The 18500-nt window shown below is 37.2% G+C and overlaps 1 protein-coding gene across 1 annotated transcript; it reads right to left on the bottom strand.

Annotated features, from left to right (window-relative positions):
* Positions 1-124: 124 nt before the first annotated feature.
* suclg1 (succinate-CoA ligase GDP/ADP-forming subunit alph) lies at positions 125-18260 on the bottom strand. Its single transcript, XM_065265260.2, has 8 exons — positions 18142-18260; positions 16273-16373; positions 11513-11629; positions 10660-10872; positions 10335-10392; positions 8189-8272; positions 7957-8108; positions 125-424 (listed from the first exon to the last, which is right to left on the bottom strand). Exons 1-8 carry the CDS (start codon positions 18173-18175, stop codon positions 140-142), a joined length of 1044 nt encoding a protein of 347 aa, XP_065121332.2. The 5' UTR covers positions 18176-18260; the 3' UTR covers positions 125-139.
* Between the last annotated feature and the right edge of the window lie 240 nt (positions 18261-18500).

Raw genomic sequence — 18500 nt, 5'->3', positions numbered from 1 at the left:
CAATGTGTGACTACTAACCAAGCGAAAGAAAATAAAAAAATAAATGGTGTTTTTAATATGAATGCCATTAATGGTTGCTCTCAGCGTGTTTGCGTTGGCAGGCATACAGCCGGAGGCTAAAAAACAGCGAGTTGAGCAATTAGACGGTGAGACTGTCGAACGCCGAGGTGGGCAGCTCTGTGTGACGGCAGTAACTCTTTGAATTTCGACCTACGCTGCGAGAAAACCATCTCACCTTGAAAATGGTACTGCCCAGCTGAGCTGGAGACATGCTGACAACGACTCCCGCCGACTGCAGGGCGGCGATCTTCTCTTTGGCACCCCCTTTGCCTCCGGCGATGATGGCTCCAGCGTGCCCCATTCTCCTTCCAGGAGGAGCCGTCAGGCCAGCGATGAATGACACCACTGGCTTAGCACTGGCACCCTGCAAATAATAACAATGGTAAAGATAACTTTGACAAGACCAAAAATGTTAAAGTGAAGAAATTAAATTTTTCTAAATGTTTAAACTTTTGATTTGATGTCTCTAAAAATGTAACAAAGTAATGCTGCTTGCACACAACCAGTGACTTTGTCGCTCTGTGTCGCCCATCTCTCGTTAGTAGGTGTTCCTTATTCTTGTCTTTTATTTACAGCAAATATTTACTTTAAAGGAAAACACCACCGTTTTTTTTATATTTTACTATGTTCTTACCTCAGTTTAGACAAACTAATACATACCTATTTTTTTTCAATGCGTGCACTTATTCTTTGTACAGCGTGTCGTGAATGTGTTAGCATTTAGCCTAGCCCCATTCATTCCTTAGGATCCAAACCGGGATGAATTTCCAAGCCACCAAACACTTCCATGTTTTCCCTATTTAAAGACTGTTACATGAGTAGTTACACGAGTAAGTATGGTGGCACAAAATAAAACTGTAGTTTGGAGCCATAGGATTGAATGAGGCTAGGCTAAATGCTAACACATTCAAGAAGCGAAAAAAGACAGGTATGTATTAATTCATCTAAGTTGAGGTAAGAACATTGGTGTTTTCCTATAAGAAACAGTATAAAAACATTGAGCCAAACTAGTTTTGCTAGTCTTTTTTCCAATTACGAACTTCACGTTTATCTTAGAACCATCAATAACAAACCAAGTATTTAACGTGTCCTTATAAGACCTGGACGAAAAAGCACATTGAGTCACCTAGCCATTTACTGTATTCTCTAATAACTATAGAGTCACAGTAGTATTAAGGAATTGTTTCTAAAGAAAACAATTACTGGAGGCAGGTCTGTTTTACTGCCTCAAGCTACAGTTCACAGATGTGAACATAAGTGGTTGAAGATAAATGTATAAGCTGTCAGACAGTGTATAATAGGCAAATGTATGTATTAAAAGGGAGGCAGATTAAAGTAGCTACAGTAAGTGCTTGTGTGGGAGTGACTGGATGAGCGAGAGTCGCTGTAGTCTGTCATTTTGAACAATCTCGCTCGCAGTGGATGGTTATTACATTAGTTATGCATTTGGGAGATGCTTTTATATCCAAACTGACGTACAGTGCATTCAATCCATTTACTTTTTCAGTATTGTTTTTGTGTTCCCCAGGGATCAAACCCATGACCTTTGCATTGCTAACACAACATTTAAGTAACTTTAATTAGACACATTTACATCAATTATCAGCCAACAGACCATCATGATGGACTAACAGTTTGGATCTGTTTTTCCTATCATTTTCTGCTGGACTAATATTTTTTAATTAGGAATGACTAGTAGGGATTTTAAGCTGATATGAAAGCTCTTTGATGACTGTAATTGTTTACATTTTGTCTAGATAAAGTAACAGGGGTGCACGGGGCAAAAACTAACGCAACATTGTTGCACAAGGTTGAGCGTTTTGTGTTTCCGGTATTTTTTCATTCTGCCAATAGACGATCTCCCGCAAATTATTGGAAATGTATAATGTTTTTCCAGAGAGTTATTGATGAACGAGTGTTTTGGTGGCATGTAAGTAAATTTGTTCATCATATGGTTTTTTTCGGTTTCTAAGTTGGGTGTGTAAGATACCAAATCCAATGCTGTCATATTAATCACTGTCTTGTTGACTAAAACATAGCATTGTTTTGAAACATGTCTGCAGTTCTTAGCAACTTTTTTGGTGGGCTTGAAAATAGTTTGACCCAGCGAGGTTAAAAGTGATTTGATTTTGAAATTGTAGTATGGTTGTTACAGACTGGGTCACATATAAAAAATGTTTTATCATAATTGTGCTGCTTTTTCTCACATGTTTAGACATTTGTATCCATTTATAATTGAATTATTGTTAACAAAGGGCTGGATGAATGAATACAGTGTGGATACCTGTCTATTATATACAGATATATAAACAATATCCACTTCAAGTATATAGACAAATAGTATTGAAATATTTGCCTGCAAACTTAATTTTTAGCATGTGTTACAACTATCCCCCTGCCTGTTACAATTAACCCCACCTATGGGGTAAGTTGTAACGTTTGCACTTCTGTCATGTTTGGTGTAATTGTCCAATATTGGTAAGTACTAGAAACAAACTTCAAATGTTCATTGTGTTCACAATGAATGTAGTGTCTGAAGAAGTTAGGTTTCTGAAGAATATTTTTAAAGCCGAAAGTGGGCGGAGCCAGCCATTGCCATCTTAACAGCACGTCACCGTGTGTCATTTCAGAATCCCCAAAAATTCACCCTTAAAGAGTTTTCATGAAGGGCAAAATTAGCTATGTAGACCAAAACCACTTTTTGTACCAGGGTAACCACATTTTTTCCTGCTGTAATGTTGGCTGTTTTTTAGCAGCATCTAGCTGTGAGATTGCAAAACCAACAGCTTGATCCACGGCTCACCCATCAATTCCGAAACCCAAAGAGAAGCTAAGCTTGTTGCCAAATAATAAACATGTCTTCAGATACAATGTAGGGATGAAACGCGCTCTATAGAACAGTTTGTCCGTTTATGACTACTGTAAAAACATGGCGGCAACTTCCATGTAAAGGGATAAAAACGGCTCATTCTAAAGTAATAATATATTATGTAAAGCATTTTATAAGGTGTCTATATAACCAATGTCCTTGTTTAAATGTGAGACCTTCAGCCCAACATTTTGGCAGCTTCTCATCTGGTGGATTACATTTATCAAGGGTTGGACAAAGGTTGGAACTCTTTGGTGTAACTTTAAATTCAAACAAGGCTTAACTTCAGCATCAGTGCTGGGCCTTACTAATGTGTCCATTAGCATCTCAAAGAGAAAAATTATTACTAAACTTTACTGGTAATTTTGGATTTCATTGAAAACTTTAAATGGGACTGCAGGTGAAGAGAACGTAGCCACCAGTCAAAGACAGAACAACCTTGCTTAATACATGATCATCTGAAAAAAACCTGAACACATTAAAAAGCTCCACAGGAAGCTTCTTTGGTTTAAATCTTAAGCTTTGCTGGAATGGTTCATACTCGCATAGGCGACTGCAGACTAAGCATAATCTGGAAGATTAAAATAATGAAGGTAGTTATATTTTTGTGGAGGACAAAACTTTGAGTTAACGCTGATGTGAAAGAAAATTTGACTCTTTTATGCACAATTTTGTTGAATGACAATTCCTCCTTAGGATATTATTCAATCCACTTCAACTTGAGCGATGATTCAGATGAATCAATTCACCAAAGACTGAAAGTTCTACTTTCCAAACCAGCGTAGACATTTTTTCACTGAGACACAAAAAGCGAATTTCTATGAATAGCTTTCTGTAAAAAAAAAAAAAAAAAACTTTTTTGTAAAGATTGCTTGTATTAGTGCCAAAGTTTTGAGGCCGTTTATATCTAAAATGTATTCTTAAAGTGACACTTTGTAGTTTTTCAACCTTCATAATATATTTTCAAGACCCTTGTGATGGTACATCGACTTAATAGGTTGAATGACATGTCCACCATAGCCTGACGGGGTCTATATGGCTTTTACTCATACTTTTAAACTTGGGGTTTTGGGTAGTAACCCGAGCACAAAACAAAAAACTACAAAAATCTGCTTTACGCCATACGTCACTTTCTCCACTTCCTCAAATTCGAACGTGAGAGCGCAACTATTTATTTTCCATGGCCGAAGCAGCAACTAAGAAAAAGAAACCCAAGGTTTTGTCGGAGGAGACCAGAAAGAGAAAAGGGGAGAGTGACAGGAAAAATTGAAGGACGAGGTTCAATTATATTGGGCCATGTTCACTGGTGGGAACTAAAGAAGGAGGAGGGGTTTCTGACTGATGCTGACTTGGCCCTCATGCTTTTGTACTAGTAAGTAAAGTTACTGTTACTGTCTGGCACCCGAACACTCTTTTTTTTACGTGAATTTTACTGGAGGCTACTTGGAGAGTTTAGAGAGAGACTTATATCACGTGACATTGTGGTGTTGTGGGGGCGTCATGGACCTACAACACGGGCGATCTGGGTTCGATTCCTCTTTAGGGCAATATTTTTTTAAATATAAACTTTAACCAAGTGACCACCGTTACAACTGGCTTGTTAACGTGAGCTACGCGATTTTTTTGGAGGTTTGATGAAATAAAACCCATGAAATTATATGACACATGACATGCTGGAAGGCCCACTTTGTGACCTAAAGAGTTGTCTTCTTTTTCTTTGCGACAGTGCTGCAGCACTTGTGGCCTCTAGGGGCGCTAGTTGTGAAAAATACATGTCTAGCACCCCCTAGTGGCCAAAAAGTTCCATGGTGTGCCTTTAAATATATTTTGTGTGAAAAATTATAGCATGCAGATTTGGAACAACATAACATTTACTTTATGTGTAGTAAATGTTTTATCCAAAGCAATTTCAGCTACATGTTTAATCAGCATGTGTGTTCTGTAAATATTCCTTGTTGCAATTACATTTAAGTTAAATCAGCTTGAATTTACTATTCTTTTTTTAAGTTATATTTTTTGGCCAGTTTTTGCCTTTATTTAACAGTAAGTTTTAGGAGAGGACAGGAAAGTACAGAGATGAGAGAGGGGTATGGAATTGGCAAATGACCACGACCCAGGAATCGAACTCGGGTCACCAAAAGTGCAAAAGCATGCGCTGCCCACTACACCATCGGCTCCGACGGCAACTCATTTTTAATTATACATTTTAATAATATATAAATTCTAAAAATAAAGCTGAATTAGCTTAAGTTATTTCAACTTTATTTTTATAATTTAAAGCAACTTCTCACTAGTCAACAAAGTTGAAATTAATTGAAAAATACAAGTTCATTAAACTTACAATTTTAAGTGCAACAATAATTTTTTTAGTGTAATGACTTTTGTGTTGCTAGTGCAATGCTTTACCATTAAGCTCCAAGTAAACTAAAGAATAAATTGAGGCTGAACTAAATAACAACATTTTCATTTTACGTTGCACTTCTCATTTAAAAGGAAAATGATTTAATGACTTGGGTTAAAACACAGTGATTCCAAATATCAGTCTAAACCATACTGCGTAAATAATGGACGTTGAAAGAAAAGACAGTTAGTTTATGTTACAGTTGGAAAACTCCCTCTCAATCATTTAAGCAAGTCCCATGGCACTGAGGTGACTGTAGCGGAAGTGGATCTTAATGGGCAACATTCCCCTGGTGACAAAACATAGCCACAAGTAAAAACAAGCCTGTGGCTGGCAAGCACTTAAGAGTCATTCATATCAAAATGCTAATTCAGCAGAAAAGCAATTTCTCATTTGGCCTTGGGAATTTTATCACTACAAGGACTTGCTTGTATATGCATATTAAAAGATTCTGAACTAGAAGAGAAGAATACAGGGTGCGCAACCCTTAATTTGCACAATGGTCTCCAACGGGATATGAGGAGGATAAAATGCATATGATGAAATGGGCACTAACATTCACAAAATTAAATGGGATCTTTTTTGAAGCATTTGTCACTACTATCATGCCAAAATAAGGTGCAAAAATACATATTTTGCAATTAAAGATCCAGTTCGGGTTTCTTTCTTTTTTTCTTTCCCCCGTTAGAGGGGACATTTGACAAGACTTTTTTAAGATGTCAAATAAGTCTTTGGTGTCCCCAGAGTATGTACAAGAAGTTTTAGCTTACAATACCATATAGATAATGTATTATAACACGTAAAAATTGCCACTTTGTAGGTTTGATCAAAAATGTGCTGTTTTTGGGTGTGTCTCTGCACTAAATGGCAGTGGCGTGGTTTTATAGTGCAGATTGAGGGGCGGTATTATCCCCTTCTGACATCACAGGGGGAGCCATATTTCAATGAGCTATTTTTTCACATGCTTGCAGAGAATGGTTTACCAAAACCAAGTTACAGCTTTGGATAAAAGTGTCCGCCAAAGCATTGGTAAATATAAACCGGGAACTAGTCTATCTCTTTTAGATCCCAATGGATTGGACCATAGTTACGCTTGCTACCTTCCCCGTGGCCATTTTAATTTACTCTAACCAAAGAACCGAACAACTACACGACGAACAAATTGTTCATACAGCGACATAAATTAGACATCAGTTTTTTCTAAATCGCCCCTGTATCCATTTCCACCTCCATTAGCACCTGCTAGCCCAACTGATGTATCATCCCTGTCTGAGGTTTTTAATCAGAGCACCATGCGTTTTACAGTCTGATCAATTCAGGTCTTGTTAACAGCTGCACAGGCAGAAAATTTCATAACTGCCAAATACTTCACCCTCAGCTGAATGCTACAGATGAAACGTACCATGACCATTTATTGATCTCCATCATTCACGGCAGAGGACATCTTTAAAGAGTTCACTAAAAACTACAGTGTTGCGAATTGTATGAAATTGTTCGATTTAGGTAAACTTTTCTCATTATCTCAACAAGTCATTAAAGAGACCGTCCACTAAATCAATTCAACCACTAACTGAACTAGCAGACCTGAAATGACAAAACAATGCAGAAAGTTTGTGTGTACTACGAAGCAAACTTCTCAACGATGTTGAAAATTGCATGTTAACAATTGACTATTTTTGTTCAAAAAAATGAGCTCTCAAGTCTGGGTCTCCGCTTCACGGGATGAAGGAGTGATTCTTGAAACATCTAATAGCGCCACTTGAAAATTAGGGTCTAATCTATGCGGCTCATGCACATGGAGTGATTTGATGGAGCCGTACTGAGGCCCACCACTGCAGTGTACTCAAACTTTAACTCAGTCTGACCCCTGTCTGGACGCCCAGGGGCCACTTGAGAAAATGGACGTCCGTGCATCAGTTTGCCATACACAATCTGCCTCAATCAGCACAGCAGTAACCAATTCACCAACAAGGCCATCAGTGCGACAGCGCGTTTTCAGAATATATTGAGCTAATACTTGCTTTTTATATCATCACAGATGGAAAACAACTCCCCAAGCGAGAGTTTTTAATGTATCGCCTCTCTCTCTGCAACTTCAGACCGAAGGAATAAATAGGACACCAACCGTGGCTCTGTTAGGAGTCGGGGTGGTCTTTGGCTGTGAATAAAATCCAGCCAGGCTGGTCCCGAGATCACAACGAAAGCCCTGTAGATTTTCTATCACAGACAAAAGAGATCAAAGAGCAGCTGGAGGCTGTTTTCTTTTTCGCATGCACAACGTGAGCTCGGGCCCATCGGCCTGCATGTCATCTCGGGAGCTCGTGGTAGCCTGAAAAGAGGAGCTCCATGTGTGGAGAGGGTTCCTGTTTGTCAGGAACATTGCAGATATCCAGATAAGAAGAAACGCTTGTGCATCCCAAGGGATAGGAAAACCAAGCAATGGTTTGTAGGCCTCAGAGTGATTCATAAATAAATAATAAATAAAGTTTGTACTAAGGGATCTCAATTTGTGTTTGTCGGTCTTCCACAGACACATTTTGACAGAATTTGTATTTTTGGGTGAACTATACCTTTAAATGTTACCATACAGGTTTTATTAAGTGACTATTGCGAAGAAGATGCTTACGGAGTTGTGCTGTTTTAGGTACTCTGCTGCATTCTCCTCTGCATTTCCTCCGATCTCTCCGATCAGAATGATGCCCTCGGTTTTGGGGTCCTGCAGGAACACCTCTAGACAGTCAATGAAGTTAGTGCCATTAAACGGGTCTCCGCCGATGCCTGAGAACAAGAAAAATGTCTTTAAAGAGCCAAAACGAGTGTTGATAATGAAGCTAATAATGATATTGAGTTTCTCGTACCAACACACAACGACTGTCCAAGGCCCACTTGTGTGGTTTGATGGACTGCTTCATATGTAAGGGTGCCCGATCTAGATACAATACCTTAAAAAATACAGCAATACAAAAAATTCAATTAATTCCACAATCAATATATATATATAACTGTGACATAAAACTTTACATTTTCTATTATTATGCTCAAAGATGAGATTTAACTGATCCAATTCTCGACTACAGGCTTTAACACATCGTGCCCCCTGACCCATACATAAATCCTGTAAATGCTTAAGTCTGTCGAAGCACAAAAGTTTAGCGTCAAATTATCTGCAGCTCCATTTCAGTAACTCTTTAAATTATCTGCAAATCTCCTGAACCCATTTACATTTCCAGATTTTATGAAGTCCCAAGTTGTATTACAGAAACAGGCACAGCAGCACAACTTCTAGTGTTACTCCTTCAAAAAATATCAGCTATCAAGTCTGTGGGAATCATTTTCAGAGCACGATGAGAAGCGATCTACTCCACTCTCTTATATGCCAGTTTGAAGGCATGTAGACATCTGAACAAGCGTTACTGTGTACGTCTGAGAATACTAGCCAGCTGAGAAATCACATCAATACTGACATGGTTAGAAATGCAGACAGTGTCTGTCTGAAATTGAGACCCTCTCTCTTTCTATTTTATGCTCTTGATGTACTTATTATTCTTGCAATGTGTGACGTAATGCTCTGAGCTGCTCAAGAGTCATTGTGATCATATGGGTCTTTTTTATTGGAATTTATACTAAATAAATAAGCTTTCCATTGATGTATGATTAGGATAGAACAATATTTGGCAAAGATACAACGGTTTAAAAATCTGGAATCTGAGAGAGCAAAAAATAATAAATCTAAATGTTGCCTTTAAGTCTTTCCTCACCATTGATGAGATATCTTGTCATTTTAGAGAAAACATTTGCATTAAAAAAAACATGTTACTGATGAGGTTTTAGGGTTATCTGTAATACGGCTATTATCCACTAGATGGCACACTTCCCTAAATTATAAAAAAACTGAAGCCAAAACGTTATTTAATAATTTTATACTCTGTGTAAAACATAATCGTTCTAAATCTGATCTCTAACAAAATTATTTTTGTAGAAAAATACCCATATTTAAGTTTATAAGCAGAGAAAAAATATAGATAGGATGAAATGTTTTTCCTGTTTTGTTTGTTTGAAAGCAGAGGGTGTGTTCTTTCATTTGATATATTTGTATGTTTATATATTTTTAGAATATTAAATTTTTTTGGAAACTGAAAATCACAAAAAATGCTGGTGGGCAACTTAAAAAAAAAAGCTGGCGGCAAATGAGTTAAAGCTGTCCAAATAAAGTCCATAGCAATACATATTACTAATGATAAATACAGTTATGATACATTTACATTAGGAAATTTCACAAAATATCTTCACCAAGGTGAAAAAGTAGTACACTTCCATAGTGTACTTAAAGTGCTTTATTTTCGCACACTAATTTTGTACTTAATATACTAAAAATTCATCTTTAGTACTTCTTGAGATAATCTTAAGAAAATCTAAGTGTACTTCACTGTGCTATTTTGAGACACCATAAATGTGAAATAAAATGTGCTAAAAATGTATTTAAAAAATGTATTTAGGTACCATTTGTAGTAAACTTGAACCCATCTATGTATGAAAGTTGAATTCAAGTTTAATACAAGTGTTAACTAAATATTTTTTTTTAATACAGAGATAGTATGTTAAAAGTGCATTTTCGTTCATATTCATGGTTCATATTCAAAATAGCACAGTGAAGTACACTTAGATAATCTTAAGAACAACTTAAGAAGAACTAAAGATGAATTTTTAGTATATTAAGTACAAAATTAGTGTGCGAAAATAAAGCACTTTAAGTACACTATGGAAGTGTACTACTTTTTCACCTGGGCATGGTACATGATCTAAACTTAATATCCTAATGATTTTTGGCATAAAAAAGTTGATCATTTTGACTATACAATTTATTTTTGGTTATTGCTACAAATATATCCATGCTACTTATGACTGGTTTTGTGGTCAAGGGTCGCAAATGTAAAGACGAACTCAGCTAAAAGCCTGATTTTGGGTACTTAGCAAGATGATGTAACAGAGAGAAGAAACTGTTACCAATTCTTCCTTTCTTGTGGATGTGTCCAGGCATGATACCAATTTTGCATTCGCCAGGCTGCAAAGGGGAAAAATAACATTTAAAATCTGAAGACAAACTACGCATTTTTGCATTTCTAGCGAATAATTCATCAATGCATGCAAATCCAAATATAAAATATTATTTATTTGTAAACTGTACTTTACAGGCCATGTCATACAGGCACCACTATTCGTGATCCAAATAATGGCCAATATATTAAATCTCTACACATCCAACATTAATAGAACTGAGATTTATTGCACTGACTGATGGAGAAGACGTGTTTTGCGGTGCGGCTCTTACATTGATAACACCAGGACAGTTGGGGCCGACGAGGCGGGTCTTGTTCTGGCGGAGCAGCTTGTGCTTTACACGCACCATGTCTTGCTGAGGGATTCCCTCTGTGATGCAGACCACCAGCGGCACCTCCGCATCTATCGCCTCGATGATGGCAGCCGCCGCGAAAGGAGGTGGCACGTAGATCACAGAGGCGTCGGCTCCAGTGCCATCCTTAGCCTGAAATATCATTAGGTAACCAATTAAAGAACACTACAATGGATCTTGTCGTAGTTTTTTTGTGTGCATGATAGCACCTGGGCTTCTTATTATACTTAAAAGATCTAAATCTCTTTTTAATTAGATTGTTAATTGTCTGGATACTGAACAATTCATACTTTTCTTTTTCCTATGTGGCAGTTTGACAGGGTTTAGATTATTCCAGGACTAGGCCTTAGTTATATTAGAACTTTTTGTAGTTTTAACAAGCACACCTTACAAAAACGTTACAGGTGTGCATCTTGAGACAAAACAACATCACTGATATATATTAAGATTTGCCAATGCAAAGTGTTTTTAAATTAAGGCAGCTCAAACATGAATTTTAGTCTGGGACTAAGATAAGCTCTACACGGGAAAAAACACAAGTTTGCCATTGGACTTGAGTTTCGCAAACGGTGTAATGTTTCCAGGGTGAATTTGATGTGAACAAGCATTTAAACTGACAGAGATAAGGAACCTGGCTTCAGGGTTACTGTTGGTTTCACTTGTTCAAAGTAAATTCTTTTTAAGTCCCCTATTGCCCTTGGAGAATGAGAGCAGCTGTCCATAAAGAAGCTGTGGCTCACAGGAGACTGTCAGCAGTCACACAGGCCATTACCTCTTTGACAGAGTTGAAGACTGGCAGCCCCAGGTGAGTTTTGCCCCCTTTGCCTGGGGAGACCCCTCCTACTAGCTGAGAGCCATAGTCCAGAGACTGCTGACTGTGAAACGTGCCCTAGAGAAAAAGGAAGAAAATAAATATATCTTTCTGTTAAAGACAGCTGAATGGGTTTGCCAGAACGTTAAAGAAAGAGTTCATCACAAAATGAAGGCACTCAAGTCGTGCCAAACCTGAATGATGTGGAACACAAAAGGAGCAGCTCTTCTCCATACAGTGAAAGCACATAGTGACCAGGAGCTGTCAGGCTTCACGTTTACATTCATTATAGAGCATAAATAGACCTCAGATACAAAACCTTTTAGCCCTATTTAGACGATAACATCTCTTGTGGGGACATAAAGTATTTTCATCATTTGCTTGGGGTACTTAGTGATTTTATTGCTGTCGGAATCCAGAATGTCAGTGTTTTAGTCCGACCACCCAAATAAAAATTCCCAGCAGTTTTTATACAAACGCCATAGTCATGTGGCCATTTAATTGCCGTCCATGATCTCTGAGTTTATAAAATTCATAGAGGTTTAGAAAAACATGAGAAATGATGGTTGAATGGTTGAGTGTGCTTTTGGTAAATTTGATTTTTTTAAAGTTTAATGGCAATGAAAAAGTTATCAGTCAGTAATTGAAATGCCTTATTTATTTTTCAAAAATATTTTAATTGGTATTTAACAAATTTATCGGCAAAACCTTATAGACCCCTTTTGCGCGGACGTCACAGATACATCACGGCACTAGCTGGAGGCAAAACAAACGGAAAACTTACTGGAGGCGGCTAATACAAACCAACACAGGGTCGGCTACACAAGGCGCTTTTAAAATGTCGTCTTGTTGGTTGCCAGAATCGACGGAGAACAGGCAATTTAAAGTTTTATCGGATACCTGCTGCCACTGCCAGACAAAAAAAAAACGACGACTGCTATGGTTAAAGCTAAGAAAACTCGCTAGCTACCGTCTGTTAAAGCGTTGAGGGGAATCTTTCTGCCTCCAGCTATGTATATTATATATATTCTATGCCACTCTCTTCAAGTTTTTTCCAAAGAAGATCAGTTTGTTAACATTTAAACACGAAGGCAATGTGTGCTGTTTCTGTCTCACCTGCGATCGCGTGCTATCAACAACACCCTGACCCTTGTAATGATGACGGCGTAATAAGCGACTCGTCATATTAGATGTATTGCCTTGAACATATGGCACTCACGAATTTTACAGTTTTGTCCATGTTTTCTTGAGTATCACTGCTGCAGTAGACTTAAATTAAGCTGCCGGTGCCTCTTTTAGGGTCTTTTCTCCTTCGCTTGGTGCGATAAGCGGTCCGGCCCGCACCACACACACACCAACACGTGATGAGGAACTGTGAGGTTGGCAACAGATTTGCATACTTTGAGTTGATTGGACAGGTACTCTCAAACGCAGAGTTTATTCAGAACCATACATTAGTTTGGTGAAAAAACAACGCATAAAACTGCTAAACGCGTGGTCGAATCAAACACTGTGCACCGTGGTGCACATGCGTCACAAACCGTGGAGGATAAGGGGACAATTCGATTCTTTACAGAGAACCGTTACACCCCTAATAAGTATGTGCAAAAATATCAATTTCTAAAAAAAGTCTCAATTCACTCTTTTTGTCCTTTCTAAGGCCCAAAAATCACTACCCTACTATATATGGTAAACCTCCTTTAAATGGGTAAAAACCGTACAGACGCCATCTTTCATCCAATTCTTCTTCCGTGTACTTAGAGGACTTTGCTAAATTTTGTCAACAAGGTATTCCTGAATGTATTAAGCAGATTTGAAGCGATTTAATAAACATATAATACGTGCTAAAAGCATTCGGTCAATATCATTCTCATTTTTGACAGAGGTGGCATTAAATGGCTTTTGCATCTGAGCACTTAAAATCACTTTCTGTACTTTTTTGACCTTGACACTCCCTGTCACGACCCACTTTCACTGTATAAAAAACAGAAGTGTAAACATTTTACGTAATAGGACCAAGACAAAAGGCCACCAGACAATAACATCCATGATTTATTTCATACAAAAGAAACAAAACAGAATAGTAAGCAGCCAACTCATGCACACACATTTCAAGAAACCTGCAAGTTACAAGCTTGTTACAAGTGGACTTTGTCACTTTGAGAGCTGCCTCAAATAACCTTTGTGTCTGCAAAAGACAAAATGATCACTGCAGTGTTAAAGCCCAAAAAATGTATCCGTCCTTCACAGAAGAAACCCACACGGCTTTAGGGGTTAATAAAGGCTATTTGATGGCAATCGATGCAGTTTTGAAAAATAAAACATCAAAAATGTAAAACTTCACAAACTAAAATAAATCAGAAGCATCATTTACCACCATTATAAAGCTTGAAACAGCCAGGACATTTTCTAATATATCTCAGAATGTGTTTGTCTGAATAAAGAAAATCATATGATTTCATCGAGGATGGCTTGAGGGGTAATTTTCATTTTTGGGTGAACTCTCTCTGAACATAAAAGAGACTTACTTAAAGTCAATGTCATTATTCTACAATATAATTATATATCAGTTCTTTCACAAAGAAAATTTTAAAACTGAAAACCAGGCCATACATCATTTTAGTAGAATTAAATGGTTTGCATGGGAAAAGATTTAAAGTGAAACAAAGTCACTGTGAAACATTTCCTATCATGAAAGCTGTAGCAGTAAAATGTTGCCTATTACAATGAATTGCTTTGGAGATTTGAACAGTCTGTAGAAATGTTACACTGAGAACTTTAACCTTCTGCCACCACTTCTTCTATGTTAATTATTACAAATTATTTTGAAACGTTGCAGGTAAGCGTAAAGTCAAGGGTCGCTGGTACCATCAATATCTAACACCATTACGTTTCCGATATAATTAGAAAGAATGAGGAGCACAGGCACGATTTTAATCCATCTCCCCTCCCGGCGACCCCTTGCCAACTTTTCTACCATCATTTGTTCTCGTGCTCTCATTAACGCTGAGGCGCTGTGCTAACTTTGCCTTTTTTCCCACACGTTGCCTCTGTTAACGCTGCGGCGATTAATTTGAGGTATGGGTTGCTTATGTAGCCGAAGAGCGATGTTAATATTCAGCAATGACACTGTAGTCATCCGTCAACCCTTTCTAATTATAATGAGTGTTCATTAAAACTTCATTTAATAATCCTTTATTGTGGCGAGAAGTCATTTGAAAGAGGGTGAAGGAGAGGGAAATACAATGAGAGATATAAATCAGATCTGTGAGGAATTTAAGGGTATTGGATAATGTGGTAAGATAATGTTTCATTGTAACAGATCTATGGGCAGATATATATCTAATAAGACCTAAACTAAAAAAGGGACATATTAAATCTTCTCCCTAAAAAATTCACTTATGAATGCAACTCTGTATAAAGTTGTATAAACCAGGCGCAGTCTAATTTAATATGATAATAATATTAAAGTAGTATTAAAGCAGTGGTCTGTCTTTAAACTTTTTCATGCCAAGGACCCCTTTAAAGCACACATATTATTTATACAAGATGCAATATAAGTCTCAGATGTGCCTAGAATCGGTCTGTGAAGTTTCAGCTCAAAATACCCCACAGATCATTTAATTTTGTTATGCCATGTCCAAAATGCCCTTTAAATGCAAATGAGCTACTGCTCCTCCCTCCCTTACCATCAGTCAGCGAGTAAAAAAAATTGATCTGATTCCTGTAAATACAGGTTGAATCAATTTACGCTACAACAAACAGAAAAAGAAAAGCTTCTGGGTAAAATTAACCAGCCAGTCAGTGGCTATGGGCGGGGCTTTGTTTGTGTGACGTCACATTAACAAGAAAATCAAAACAGCATGTCTAACGAGACTGCTTTGGTTTAATGGGGATTAAATAAAAGAAGGAGTGGGTGGAATATTTCATTGTAAGCTTGTTGTGTTCACACACTGCCAACACACATTTATGTCCAAAGTTACACGTTGCAAAAGTGGATTTTGCATAATATGCACGCTTTAATTGATAGAGAGGAGGAGCAGAGACCCCCAGTCCCTGAATTTACATACTTTCTTATGATGGTTCAGTTAGAAATTGTTAAAATAATCATTTCCAGTCATGTCGTTAACATACTACATACAATTTTAAATTTACTGAATAGTTTTTAATATGAGAACCTTTAATTCATTACAAGTTTTAATTTTATTATAAGCCTAGAAATGCCCTTTGTTTGACGCCTAATTTAATTTCTTTAAAATAAAAATAGTTTGAATTCAAACAATATTTTGATGATCACAGGTAATACCACAACACGGACCAATGTTTTAAAAGTATATTTCAGTCACTTGTTTCTAATGCTGGGAGGCTTTGGAAAGGTTATGCAAAGAGGGACCACACAAGCTAAATTTTGATGAAATAAAGGCTTCACTTTTTTAATAATTAAACGTTGTGACCCACCCTTATCTTTTGTTAAAACGGGAGAAAAAACTTGGTCTACCGATGGATAATATTATATGCCAACATTATAAATGTCCTCTTGGGGTTTCAAATGGCCCTACAACCACCTCATCAGCTACATCATTGTTCCCCAAACACAGGATTTTATTTTAAATCAGCATTTACCTATTACAGACTTAATAAGACCTGGTTGATTTCAGACCTTGCCTTTATTTTGGTTGGAATTAAGAACATTGCGAGAAACACATTTTGTGGCTACTCACCTGTTTTCCTGTAAAGCCTTGACAAATGACCTTAGTGTTCTTGTTGATGTAGAGGTTCTTCCTGTTGCCAGTATAACAGTGTCTCACCCCTGCCTGCTGCACTGCAAATACAAATACCAACAGCGATGCAATAAAAGTCGATAAATGCACATATATGAAGCATTTTAAGTTTTTTTTTTTTTTGTCAGATTCCACATCAAATACATGTGTAGACTAGCAGAGAAAAATATGAAAGCTGGGATATCCAAAATACTATCATTTGTAACTATGTTAATTACTGTTTTCTAGGCTAAAGTTGTTGGTCTCTCTCACATTACGCAGTGATAAAAGTACACGCTATAGGGGCTGATGAACAAAGGTCAAGCTGCCTCAAAGGCCAAGGGCCTAAATAGTAACTACCGGTTCTTGTATTTTGACTCATGAATGTAACAGCACCTTTAACATCATGGTTGATGATATTGATCACATATAAAAGAATCTGAGTGTTTATCCACATGTCTTAAGGTTAAAGTTCATCGTGAGCCAGTGATAGACAATCAGATGGACTGTCATATGTACATTCCTATAGCAGAAAATAAACAATTGCTTATGGTATTAAATTTACATTTATAAATTATAGACACTTGGTTACGCACACTGCACATACACACATTAAAGTCTTAAAGGTCCTATTCTTTCTGTGTTTTTAATGCTTTGATTGTGTTTACAGTGTGCAATATAACATGTGTTCATGTATTTTTCACACAATTTGCCTATCTTTATAGCACCGTTTTCACTATCCTCAAAACGGCAAATGTCTTCCTTGTTCTATGAAGTCCCTCCTTCAGAAATACATATCGAGTTCTGATTGTGTAGCTTGTTTAGTGTGTTGTGATTCGATAGCAGCTTATCTTGCCGTTAGCTTCGTTTGCGACTGACGTATTCCTGTGGGCGGAGTTTAGTCAAAAAACTGTTCTACTGATGCCATTAAAGCAGGAAGTAGAGGGCTGTAGTCCAAACTGGCTGTTCGCTGAAGGCTTTACAAGGCAAATTCTGTTAAAGAAAATATATCGCCTGGCAGTGAACTTTGAGCTTTATCATTTTACATGTATTATTGATGCTATTATAGCAACATTGCACACTAACTGGGGTTTTAAAAATGGGATCCGAAAGAACGTGAACTTTAAAGAATTCAGTTAGTCGACATTTCTTTGTTCAAGCTGGGCAAAAATTCCATTATTGACAGACACTTGTATTGCACAACACTAGAAGAACTACAAAAGAAGCAGAAGTGACTGATGGGCTACATGCTTATGAAGCAATAATCTTCTGTTCATTTTGGAAGTTTATTCTTTCTTTCCTCTTGATGACAGTGGAGCACATGACTACATTATGTCACACTGGGGCTAATATATCAATACCTGTCACCAGGTGTTCTGCAGAACCATAAAGAACGAAGACATCCCAGTTAATTTTATATGAATCAAAAACGGCTACATAATAGTAGCAACAACTCTGACCACATGCTAATGGGAACCAAAATTCTATTAAAATAATGCTAGTAATGTCAAGTTGCAAGTTTCCAAGCCCTCCAGATAAAACTGTGACTAACACTGATCTAAAAGAGACAAATTAATAAGATTTAAACTTTTCATGATGTTTAAATCAAGCACTTTAACAAGAATAAGGTCATGGTTCATAAGTTAATTGTTAAACATGTCAAACTATTGCTCAGAACACCAACACAACAGCATTAGCATTAGCTGTGCGTTTAACCAAAATAATAACAGATACATGGCGTCTACGTTTACATTTGTTGCTGAGTCAATGTCGGTACAAAGACAACGTTATTCGTAACAAACAAGAAACACTTATGTCTGTTTTACTTACAGAGCAACCGGGCAAACAACCTGCTGTGAGACATCTTCGGTCATTCACCAATGACACAGGACAGACATGGACCTAAACGTCAGCGTGGTTAGTAGTCCTTCTAGATGCCTGTAAAAAAAATTATACAACTAAAATACCTTCGCAAAAGAATAAAAAACACGTACGTAACATTTAAATGTTCGTTTTAACATTATGTGTGAGTTAAAATAATTAATTTAATGTTAGATTCTATCAGGAAAATAGGCATTTTGTGTACATTTCCTTAAGAGCGCAATGGATTCTGGTCAATGTAGTTTGTTAATGGCTCTGCTGAGAAACAGTGTTTTGAAGTTAAGCGTGCTCAAAAAGTTTATTTTCTT

This window comes from Paramisgurnus dabryanus, chromosome 4 (assembly GCF_030506205.2).
Source record: "Paramisgurnus dabryanus chromosome 4, PD_genome_1.1, whole genome shotgun sequence".
Lineage (NCBI taxonomy): Eukaryota > Metazoa > Chordata > Actinopteri > Cypriniformes > Cobitidae > Paramisgurnus > Paramisgurnus dabryanus.
This window is presented reverse-complemented; position numbering and strand designations above follow the sequence as displayed.